The sequence below is a fragment of the Lampetra planeri genome, chromosome 3 (assembly GCF_965212315.1).
Source record: "Lampetra planeri chromosome 3, kcLamPlan1.2.h2, whole genome shotgun sequence".
In the NCBI taxonomy this organism is placed as follows: domain Eukaryota; kingdom Metazoa; phylum Chordata; class Hyperoartia; order Petromyzontiformes; family Petromyzontidae; genus Lampetra; species Lampetra planeri.
The window spans coordinates 17,662,751-17,675,691 of NC_136109.1; the positions used below are offsets into that span (position 1 = coordinate 17,662,751).

Genomic DNA, 12,941 nt, shown 5'->3' on the forward strand with positions numbered 1-12,941 from the left:
GTTGTTTAAGCTTGCACCTACAATGCCTGGCATTGCCCGTGGAAACCTTGGTTAGCCAGCACGATGCCCAGCTAACATATGTGGCCTTCATAATTGTTACACTGCTCCAAGTACTAATTGCAGACCAATAAATGCAGGGTATTCATAGTCCAGGCTAAAATAGCATGTACCGCTGACATGCATTCCTGAAAATCAAACTCAGGTCACTCTTACGGCAGTGCAGTGTAATGATCGCATATAAACACACATGCATGGTGGCTCAGCTAGGAGAGCAATGCATTACAAATATAGGGACATGAGCTTATGTTCAGAAATACTTTGCACGCCTGTAATCTCGAATTTTGGTTGGTTAATAACAAACATTTTGGAATTTTCCAAGTTACTCCTAACCTACTGAACTGTGAGGTGAGGTGGACAGATGGCAGTAATCTTCTTCTAAAAATATAAAAGTAAAAAATTGTGGGTTTGTGTGTGGTCGTGCGCTTGGCTCTCCAACGATGGGGTTTATGTAAAAAAAATAGCCAGGCACCACGCCGTAAGCCCCGCTATTCCTTTTTCACATCCGTCAACTTTAAATTAGTTTAATTAGAGATTTACAGCGATTTTTGTGCGCTTTGCTTTTATTTATTTATGACGCGTGCACGACCATACCAACTCATGCGCCTTTGGTGGGGGGGGCCGCCCATGCCAAGTCGCACGCCTTCGGTGGAAGTGAGGGTCGCGTTAAAAATCCCAAAAAATACACTAAACGCTCAGGTAAATTCTTCACTGTCTCATGTCCCCCCCACCACGATGCGTGCAGTTATTACTACTATACAGTCGGTAGATGCTACCACTATAGGCCGTAGATATTACTACAGAGCAGCCGGGGACATCATGCCGGGGGGGGGAGGGGGGGCAGGGGTAGCAGCCCAGCCCCAGACTGCCAAGGTGCCACCTCGGCAGAAGGCTCTGCACGGGACTAGACCTCACCACGCCACTCTGTCAGGTGAGTACTTTGTGCTATAGAGTCGATAAATACTACTATAGGGTCAGCATGAACTACTGTAGTGATTTACACTATGAGACCTCCTTTACCAGTGGCAAAATATAGTAATAGGTTTTTACCCTTTCAACTGCTACAAAAACTGACACCTTAATACAAGGCATCATGTTTGCAATAACCACAACACAAGCAGTCAAAATGCTTTGTTTGCATTTTGACTGCTTGTGTTATGGTTATTGCAAACATGATGCCTTGTCTAAAGGTGTCAGTTTTTGTACCAGTTGAAAGGGTAAAAAACTCTATTACTACTGTAGTGATAGCAGGTACCACCAGTCGGTATGCACTGCTGTAATCATAGCAAGTACCAACACAGTATGCACTACTGTCATCACAGCAGATACCACCAGTCAGTACGCAGAAAGTACCCGGCAACGCCGGGTACTTTCTGCTAGTATAAAATAAATGTCTATACAGATTTGACTGTTATCGCCTCATGCATAGATTGTATCTGGGTACTCCAGTTTATTCCCAAAATAATTTTAGGAATCTTCTGAACATGCCAATGCAGGACCCCTCCTGAAGATTCGAGACTCTACAAGACTTTCCTGAATAAAAAACAAATCTTTGTTTTCATTTAGCTCAGAGCAAAGCAGAGCACTTTCTTAAGCACCAAAATCATAAAATGCTAAATCAATTTGTACTGGTTTCTAATCGATGATGCATGGCAAAGTCATTTTATTTTATGAATGTTAAACTTGATACCTGCCTTTATTGTCTTACAATTTCCAGTTTTTACACTAAAGACTGGCAATGTAAAAAAAAACTACGAAGTCAAAATGTTAATCATTCTGCACTGAGCATGTCATTGCAGAAATCTCCTAAGTTGTGATGCAAGCGACCAGCAGCGGGGCCAGTTGTACCCAGCCCATTATAGCGAATGAGCCTCTCTGTCAGTTATCTGAAACATACAGGATTTGGCACAGGCCTTGGACCCACTCCTACAGTGCTGGTATTGTTTATAACCGGGGTGCAACAACACAAATAACACAATTATTAAAACAGACAAGCAGTGCAATGCATGTCCTGTGACAAGATGCACACTCCCTGTATGGGAAGGACCAGGGTGGTGTTTGGACCAACGGCTTGTTGATGCAAACTGTCCATCAGGGAACGGTTTGATGTGCCAGTTTACAGATTTCCCGTTCTTTTTCATGATTATACACATGTATGTTTAAGAACAATAATGTATATTCTTTATCGAGGAAAGTCTGCGAATCACAAAGACTGACTTCAGGATGGTGTTAAATTGTATGCTTGGCCAATTCCATTAATTTATGGTTGTTTGGCATAAAATGGAGCGCCAACAGAAAATCCACGCAGGAGGGGCTAACACTCAGAGCTCCGCACAGATGGATTCAGAAGCAATGGTGTCGTGTCATCTCCTGTTCGCCGGCAGCCGAAGCCCATAGCAGTCTTCCATTAAAGAACTAGCCAGGCTCAAATCCCACTTAGCTTTTGAGATATAATCAGATGAGGCTCATTTAGGGTATTTGGCTGCAAGATTATATAATATATACATTCATTATATAATATGTTATCGGCATTCAGTCATAAAATGGAAAAAAAACTTTAAACTCTTCACAAGAAATCCATCACCTCAGTCAAGTTTATAGTCCCAGGAAAATTGTCACTAAACTACTTATGAGGTCATTCTAAAAGGCCTCTTAACCACACGGCATTTATGCACCTTTCATGTCCTGCAAATAGTGTTTGTTTCATGCATGGCAATTAACCAAAAATTTGTAATCGGGAGCGGGAATATTCCAAAGTAACAAACCAAATAATATGATGTTTTTTGTGCAGTCATGAGCAACCATTATAAAAAAAAATCAACACACCACACTTGAAAAACTGGTTTAATCGTGCCTGGAATCAAACCCAGACTTCTCAGCAGAACTAGCTCGGTGCACTAAGGTATCAACCCCCCGAGGCCACTCAATAACTCCAATTCTTTATCACAGAAAGTATTGGTGAATCTTAGGACTGTTTGGCCATTCCTGGCTGAACCGACCCATCAACTTGCTACACTGGAAAAACCAGTTTAATTGTGGGCGACTGCCAGGAATCAACTTCAGTTTCAGTAAAACCCAGTTTCAATGCTCTCAAGATATTAGCTCCCTGGCCCACTCAACTACCTCGATCCCTCTCCATTTTGACTCCCACAAGTTCCAGTGCTAGACGCGAGATCAGATGACGTGACGCCTCATTGGAAACGTGCACAAAAGCGAGACTCGTCGAACCTGGGGTGGTGCATCATGCGGCGCCGCTGGATTTCCTGCAGTCCCTGTTGGATGAGGAAGTGCTGGTGCAGCCGGTGTGGGGGAGGAGGGGCAGGCGGTGGCTGCTGCTGCTGCGGGGGAGGCGGCTGCTGTGGTGGCGGTGGGGGACCCGTGGCCTGGCCGGGCTGCGCGTGCGGCACAGTCAGCGGTGGCGGAGGAGGCAGCTGCGAGCCGTGAGGTCCCACCATGCCGGCCGCGGCCGCTGCGGCAGCTGCAGCCTGGAAGTGGCCGTGCGCGTGCGAGTGGTGCACAACGTGCGGGATGGCGTACTCGGGGGGCGGCGGAGGGGGCGGCGGTGCAGCTGGCGGTGCCGGCGGAGGGGCGGCCTGGGGAGGCCGTGCGATTGAGCACGGGGGATGGTGGTGATGGTGGTGATGGTGGTGGTACTGAGGGAGGGCAGGGTGGTGCTGGTGATGACTGGGCCTCCGGAGGGCACCTAAAGCAGAGCAAATAAAGACCCATGTTATTGACAACGAGGAGAGAGGCACACCCGACCATCGTTGAATGGTATAACAGTCAAGTTCATAGGCTTGTCTCCTTGTTCAAATGTGCATTTGGCAGTGCTCATCTCTACTAGCTGTGTTCAGTTAAGTATTATTATTTCAGATTTCATGACATTTACCAGTCTATCGGTTTACTAACGTTAATTTTCCAGTGGAAACTCTTATAGTCCTAGAGAGATGATGGGCTGAGTTGACCCACAACCAGGATTTGAACCCACAAAATCCAAATGTTCTGTTAAATCACCACACAAATGGATTTATTCCAGCCCTGGTCGCTTAAAATGGAGCACTTTTGTGAATCCACAGAACAGAGTTCAAATTACTCAACATAACTAACAGACCGTGCAACTACATTCATATGCAAGTTCATGTGCGAAGGAGCCTGTGTCCTCCACTTAGCAACTGCAATTTTCCATATCAATTTGACATATGAACATGATAACAAAAACCTGCCAAAACATAACACCAAACCATGTATGCTGTCATAATATTAATGCCGTTGAGCGAGAACTACATTGCTAGATAAGTCCCACATACTTTTTCCCGATTACAAAAATCCGACACATTTAACAAGCGTGACAACAAAACTGTATCATGTGAACCCATTTTAAGCACACAGTATACCATGTACAATAATCGCTTCCATGCATTTGCGGCCGGCTTCATGAAGGATAGATTCCATGATTTAAGGTTATTATATTAAATGACACAAAATAGCTCAATCGTGTAATTCAAAACAGCTGTTTTATAGTGTAATGACAAGCTAAACTGTGCCTGAATATGCACTGCCTTTGGGAAATGCCTAAAAATAAAATATGTGCCGTGCAACGCAATGCACATAATAGAGTATTTCATCAACCAATAAACATATAGTCAAGTAACAGCTTGAAATGGCCCGCATTTGCGTCATTGGGACACGCTTGATGATGGACTGCTGCAATTCTTCCACAATACAGTGCCATCGGTAGGCAACGGGTGCATACCAAGTCAGGACTGTGACCAGGGGGGAGGGGATTTTAAACCCCGTAGGACTTGCTCAAAATGGAATGCTCCACAGCAAATATCCTCCGGTCACACCTGTACATACCAGCAGGTGAGAGCCACTGTGGCCATGTCAGAGAGACTTCACAGTATTACACTGTTGATGATTGGGAGGGATTTTCAATCAATCCTAGCCACACCAAGCTACATTAAAATAAAATATTTAAAGCAACTGTCGAGGCAGCCTCTTTGTTTTTACATCGTGTCAAAAGGGCCTTGTCAATTTGAACAGTGTGCCTACTAACATTTTGGCAAATAACAGTTTAACTTAATTGTTCGGTGCCGCAAAAGGCAGCAGAAACAGGGTGCACTCACATGAAAGTAGCTATAAAATATTTTTACGTTTCTTGAAGAATTCTTAAACCCCAAACGCTTGACCCGAGAGACAACATGACAGATTCTGAGTATTCTTGCTAAACCTGGTATTCGGGTTTGCATTTGCACGCGGCACTTACGCGCCCGCCTAGGCCACAGCGTTTGTGCGGGCCTGCGTGCACGCTCCCGCGTGTGCCGATGTTTTGTGTGCGTGCGCACGGCTACGCGTGGAAACGCTTGCATTAAACACATGCCCGCCAGGACATCCACTGGTACCTAATGGACGTCATGTGACATCCCCTGCATGGCCCAGTTAAGGGCGCGCCAGGCAAAGCGCTGTGTACAGCTTATTCATGCGCAAAGCGCTGAACACAAAGGCACACACACGCTGGGCAGAGTGGTATGGCACTCGCTTTAAAAGATGCACACTCACAAAGCGAGGTAATACGAATAAGCAAGCAGTTAACTAGCTCATTACACATGCACACAATAACCCACGAGCAGTCCTAAGGGATCTGTACAAGGCAGTGTTGGTACATGCAGGATATATTTATGGAAGTGCTTAGGCCTGCCACTAACGTATTCAATGGGTTATGCAAGGACACATTAATGAAATGACACAAACATATTGACACAGGAATTGTGTGCCTTACTTTTAGAGCAATGAGGAAAATGCTGTTCAATATGGAACATAACTTCAATCGTATTATTAATGTATGTCTTATTGATAGCTGGCAGACCAATTCCAGGAATAAATACTGATCACACAGATTATGGAATCGTACAATTATATCTTTGAGTCAAGAGATCATGGGCGCAGCAGCTGCGAGGTCTTTGTTTAAACATGTCGCTTAAAAAAAGCATTCTCTTCCACTATTCACATTTCATTTTAGAACATTTTACGTAACACGTTACTGCCGAGTCACATTCAACGAGAATGTAAGTTTACAATCAAAATGTATCTTCACAATTAAAAACAACGGATGTATTAGTTGTACAATAGATTTGTGGAGTTACGAATTTGTTGGTGAAAAATTCCGGTTAGCAAAGTAGATCTCTTTGTGACAGCACAGTGTGGTTTGTGTGCATAACCGGCAACAAAAGAATGTCTTTGTTGCAGTGCAGAGATACTGGCTTACAGCACACAACAGCAGTAACATCTCACACAACAGCAAGCACAGTATAATCCACAGCGCGAGATCACAGTGGATTAAAAAGAGCGCGATTATGGTTAACCCCACCATGCTGAAGTACCTCTCTCGCCCAGACACTGATGCAAAGGCAGGCAGACGTGCTCAATGAAACACAGCTCCATTTTCACAAAAAATGTCTACAAGGCAGCCGAACGTCCGTCCCCTGAAGCAGCTACAGCTCTGTGTTGGGGCTGTGGTCGCCGCCAGCAGGCAAAGGCAGAGGAGCCACTGGGCGAATGGAAATGGCCTCGTGCCATCTGTCATAGGGCGTAATCCACTTCACGAGAGAGCAAATCCCACCGACTCTGCAGTGGGGAGCCCCTGCTGGGCCCTCTTTGTGTGCCCATTGTTAGAGCTTTCTGTGAAAGGCACGGGCTGGCTGTAACCAACCAGCAATCACAACGCTGCCGGGGCGGCGAGCTGTTCATCATCGTTCAGGGGACAGTGCACGTCTACCCAACCAATTGATCACAATACCAAATTATTTCAACACTGATAACATTGGAGCTCTAGTCCGGCTTATTAAGTAAAAAAATTATTACTGGAATGATGCTTTAGAATCTATTTTTTTTATTGTAGAATACACCGCAAGTGGCTTTCATTTTCCATCACCAAGTCATATTAAGGTAGATATGGATGATTTTAATTCCTTTCAGCTGTAACACTAATTAGCTGATAAGATTAATTATAAACCACAATAATGCAAGAACATAATAGAGTTAAGAAATGAAATGCGGCTTGTTATAAAATATCTAAGCTCTAATTTGTGTCTTGTCTTCTTTTTCATGATTTCAAAAAAATGTAAATGCCGACCATAAAACAGCCTGTGGATTCAAATACAGAACTCGCACAAAGCAACCAAGCCCCTATCAAAATAAAGCACAAATATACACAAAGCCCAGGAAATGCTCATACCATATTCTACAAACCAGCTGGCTCACTGCCACAACGGACCTTTGAATGTGTGCACAAAGACTGCAAAGAGCATACTCACACGTGGGCGGAAGGAGGTGGTGGTGGCAGGAGGGGGCCTGTGGTTGGCCCACCTGGCTGTAACCAACAGTCGGGCCGGCCATTTGTTCTGTGTACTGCTCCCTCCTGGCTTCGGTGGACGCCGTGCCGAACCCACCAGGGTCCGTGAGCCCACTGTACCAGTCCCTGAGGCTGCCCGGCAGCTCGTAGGCCAAGCTGTCCGAGCGAAAGCCGTATCCGTCCTCTCGGCGGCCGACCGCTTCGGAAGGCGCCTGCCCGTCTGCGTGCTCCAGCGGGCCGGGGTACCAGTCTCTGCGAGCCGGCGAGCGTAGGGCCATGCCATGGCCCAGCGAGGCCTCCAGCACGGAGTAGCGCTCACGCCACCGCACTGACCCCAGCAGGATGCTGCCACTGCTAGCGACACCATTTGCCGCAGAGTCGGCATCGCTGCGCCTGGTATAACTCTCTCGGTGACTTGTTGAAGTGCGGCAAGAGGCCTCGGGCTGTGCGCCGGACGCGTGCCAGTCACGGGCCGCCGCGACCGCATCGCCACGCTCGGCACCATGCCACTCGCGCACCCCGGTGTCCGTCTGGCACGGCCGCCAGTCGGTAGTGCTGCGGTTTGAGAACCCATGGGCCGACAAAGACGAGGATGACGGCTCCTGACAAGGGAGCCTCTCGCGCTCGGGGGGACTCCCTCCATCTAGGGAGCGGCCACTCAAGCCGGCAGCTGAGCCCTGGCTGCCCACGGAGGATGACGAGCTGCTCAGGTCCACGGGACCCAATTGCTGCAGAGTGGAGAATACACAAATATTACTGGGCAAGTTGTACGTGTTATACATAATAATTATTGACTGCTATAAATGTCCACGTGATAAGCCACTTCATTGAGCTATCATGTACCCAGGTCGCTTCCGAAAGATTGCTATATGGCTCAGTGGGCCTTACCTGGTAAAATAAAAAATAGTATTTAATTTTGTCTTCTACATGTCCCAAGAACTATTGTAGGCAGCCTGGATGGAGTTTTAATGGATGGGTTTGTGCTGATTATATTCCTGCAGCCGGCCAGTTGTGTCAGCAGTTAATAATCAAAGCGTAAGCGCATTAATAATAAGCAATATCTAACAAGAGTAAACTGTTATGTTCGCGGCCCAACTTAATGGTTGAAATAAAAACTAAGTTTCATTTATTAGGTATAACCCTGTGAGCCATGCGGTTCTCGACTCGGGTGCAACCGCAACAAACAAAAACAAGAAACATCTTAAAGTGACTACACGCAACAGAAAAATCCGGGAAAAAACAGCAAAGACTTCCAGAAAAAACACCGTATTTCAACGCTGTGTGCAATAATCCCAGTGTGATGCAAGTCAAACAATAACAACCATAAGACAATTTAGATTAAAGTTATCAGGCCAACTCTGGACGACAACAAACAAACATGGAAAAACCAAAACGTTTTCAAAATCACCAAAAAAAAGCTATAAAAACAATGTAACAGTGATCATAGGAACTGTGATTCAAATTTAACAATAAACGATATACATAACATGTACGACCAAACTTTGCAGCCATAGCTGGCTACATGAGTCACTCCATAGCAGCAGGAGCATCAGTAGCAGTATCAAAAATTTTCAATACACCTTTAACAATCAGCACACTATAATCAAAACTCAAGATCATACTTTGCAGCGGTCATCCGGAACGATACATTTGATTTCAGGCCATTCTGAATAGCAGTGGCAGCTAGGGGTGTACAACTCCTCTAGAGGAGTTTTGAGTGAAGATCTCACAGGTAGTGATCCAATTTGCAGTTTATTGGCGATAGCATTCCAGACCCTGGGGGCATCAATAGAAAAGGCCCTTCCCTCCAGTATTTGTATGGCAATAAGGAATGTGAAGCTGGTAAATGAGCGTAAACCGTAGGTCACATTTGTTCTTCGAAACAGTGAGGAGATCCAGCAGGTAGTCTGCTGATTCTTTTGAAAGTACATGAAAATAAATACATATTGGGAACAATTCCTGAAACTAAAATAATTTCAAGGAAAATCTTCTCACGTGACCAAGTCTATCACATCACCATCGCAACACAGATAACGTAACCCAATCTGTTCAATAAAGGATATTGCCTGAATTTAATACTTGCTGAATCAGTGTGTTGTAGCATAAATAAATATAAAACAAATTACCACAATTGTTAAAAGGTATTTGAGTTGGTACCATAAAAATAACTCAGCGGGAGAAATGTTTTGAGAGCTCAAGTGGATGAAATGTCCAGTGTCAATAGCAGTCACCATCTTATCGCTTGTTTAAGATCTTACTTATGTCTCCTACTTATTCCACCTCGTAGAAATAGTGGTGTCTTAAAATAAATCATAACTATTGTAAATATCGTAATTAATCGTCTTACCATTAAAATGTTTGTGCTGCGATTCCAAGGATCGCACAAAAAATAATTCCTTCCATTTGGTTTACAACATTTCTAAAGTTCTGTTTATGCGATGCTTAATCACACAACCTAAGGCAAGGACAACTCGGCAAGTCTTCTTAATTAGCCAATTATCACAGAATAGCAGATAATGAGTGCCAATTTGTGTTTGTAGGATGCTTGTAATTGAACATTATGCGCTGTAACAAATCTAATTAATACCTTAAACTAAATAGGGGTAACATGTGCATTTAAAATAACCCCCTACATTTACATTTAGTGCCTTTGTTTCAAATGGTTACCAAACATCTATTTAAAAATATAATTCTTAAGATTAAAGTCAATTTAAAAAAGCAGACTTTCTGCTTTAGAAATTACTTGCGTTATTATGAGGCATGATTTTATCATTTTGTAATCTTAATTTTTCCATCTATACATAATTTGTTATCTATTACAATAAACTGAAAATAAGTAAGTTTGAAATTCTTGCACATTAAGCATGGTTTTTAAGCAACCATTTAAATAAATTACAATTGGATTTTTTTATTGGATGAATACAACAATTAGACAGTAAAAAAAAATCTGAAATTGAAATAAGATTACCATTTGCAAACATGTGAGAGTAACATTTAATGAGGGAACACCTGAAATGTTTGTGAATATTTGAGTACTTCTTTATAAAATATCTGGCCATGAAGCATTGTATTTAAAGAACTCAAACCAAAAAACAGAAGTTAGCAAATTCTAATCCCAGTCAGCGGTAAATTAATCCTGTAATCCTTTAAGGGTCGATAAAATGATTACATCCTGTGTGGCAAGTCAACAATGTCTGTTTAGAGCAGAAACAGTTTTCCCACCAGAGGGATTATTTCTCACCGTGTGGATTTTCCACCGCAGCCTCTGGGCTGGCAAGGGGAGCCGTGCATTGCTCCATGCTTATACGAGTAGTGGGCGAGGCACAATGACTTGGCTATTATATTTTCGAGAATTCATAAAAGCATGTTAATTTCTGTTGACTCACCATTTAGGTAGTTTAAAACTGGCATGCGAAAACTATATCGTACCTTCAGAGTATACACTGATCCAGGTACATAAAATAACATTGTGTTCTATTTAAATGTTCATATATTGCACTGCTATAGAACGGGGTGCAAGTATTTTTTATTTTCTAAAGCAAAAATAACAGCTATTTATTACTTAAATGTCACATTTAACAAGGTAGATACTTGGTGCAGTGTTCATTCCAGTGCAGTATGCAACTTTAGCAGGAGCTGCCATAAAAACACACCAGACAATGAGGATGAACACTGCATTTGAAACATATCCACGTGTTGGCAAAATCCAGAGGGCTGCACTTCACGGTCACAGTTTGTGCGCAAGAGAGTTTGGCGGAACAACCATGTATGTTACTTGCTAACACAATCATTCAAGGTCCGCCCAATGTTTTCTTGGGTCACAGCTAAACTGATAATTCAGAGATAATGTAAAAGAAAGACCCAGTTTTAAATGTGTCCATGTCTAAGCGTATCCCTGCTGAAATGAGTGTGGGCCTGCGTGAATATTCATTGATGGCCATGAGCCTGTTGTAAATTCCACATTACTATGGTAACTACCAGTTTATCGGGAAGATAATCACTGTGGACTGGGCATGATACTGAAGCCTGACAACTATTACTTTGAAGGCAAGGGTTGTAGATCATACAAACATGTGAAACTGACATCTGCTGGGTTACAAGGTGGCCAGAAGTTGGCAGTACAGCAGGTGTGGAGAAGAATACATCTGTGTGGAGATGTTAGTATTATCCCCTCGTATGCATTTTCTCTGGGTATCTGGTTTTTTGTGCACATGCCAAACGAATTAATGGAACTAGCAAAAAAAACAATCCAATACACTCCTGAAAAAGGACCGACTAAATAAGATTTTCCTGGAAAAATAAATGGCATTATATTTTAAACCTTTATAATTACACTTATCCCATAGTACTTGGTCCTTAAAGTCATCTAAGAAGGCTCTTGACAAATTATACTCTTTGCCAGCTAGGCCAAGTTACTCACTGTAAAGAGAGCATTGTCATGGGCCTTGCCACTGTGCTATGTACAGAAGGCATGCAACAGACACTGCAGGAAGTTAATTTGATTGCACAATGGAAAACACACCTGCTAACCAACTAGAATACATTTTTGGGGGGTGGAAATGCAGTGCATTTAACTTTTATTTCTAATAAGATTTTCTTCTTGTAGTATTCATGAACAAACATTTAAAAATATACAAGAGTAGACATGTAATGATGGATTTCTCACTCACAAATCAACGAAATGTCACTGTTAGGGGTTAAGATTAGATTTAAAACTCATCATAATGTAAACATTATTTTACATCAAATACTACATTTTTTCACGTACCGTGAATGTATGAATATATTTTAATCGATGCATCATTACATGCCCACAAAGACAAACCCTTGACTTACAATGCATCTGTGGGACAAACCTGGTCACGCGGCTGGCCGTTCGGGGAGCGTGCACTCGACCCATGGTGAGGAGGGTGCTCGGCCTGTTGTTGAGGATGCTGGGAAGGCCGCAAGGCAGTGGCACCTCCGGAACCGCCTGACAACCCGGCACTCGGCAACTGAGGCAAGGCTGCCCCCCCGTGCCCAACGTGGCCCTGGTGGGCGAAGGACGCAGCGCCGAAGGCCGGACGCTCACACGGTTCGTAATGCTCCACGCAGCAGTCGGGCAGCCTGGGCATGGGTTGTGGCGAGTTCTGCACAGGGCTGACACTCTCGCTGCTGCCCAGTTCCTCTGTGGACATGACATCAACCAGCAACACCAGTTGCAAGTGTGAAATATTATGGTTTGGCACTAGCCATCCCCAGGGGATATTATCAAAGAAGTTAAAGCTGCTAGGGATATGCCTCGCTAAGGAGGCAAATGCAGCCACAGGAACCCTGCAGGTGTCAAGCAGAATATGCCGGCCAGATGGTGCTGTTGGTAGAACGCTCGACGAACAACCAGTAAGCTGCTGGTTAAATCTGAGTTGAAGGCCGACTCAATTTATAATTTCTCAAGGGTTCAAAATAGGAGTTGCAATTTTTTTTTAAATCAATACTAGTCACCACATGTACACACTGGCCTGCACCATGGGAAAGTAATTTTTCATCACCAAAT

At 43.8% G+C, this 12,941-nt stretch overlaps 1 protein-coding gene across 2 annotated transcripts in view; it reads right to left on the bottom strand.

Annotated features, from left to right (window-relative positions):
• The window catches only part of RNF111 (ring finger protein 111), a 36,703-nt gene that overhangs the window by 5,629 nt on the left and 18,133 nt on the right, over positions 1–12,941 (bottom strand). For both annotated transcript variants that reach the window (XM_078622277.1, XM_078622269.1), the window contains exons 8-10: positions 12,265–12,575; positions 7,371–8,136; positions 3,286–3,760 (exon numbers count right to left, since the gene is read on the bottom strand). In XM_078622277.1, coding sequence (XP_078478403.1) covers positions 3,286–3,760; positions 7,371–8,136; positions 12,265–12,575 — 1,552 coding nt within the window. The remainder of the gene's footprint in view (positions 1–3,285; positions 3,761–7,370; positions 8,137–12,264; positions 12,576–12,941) is intronic.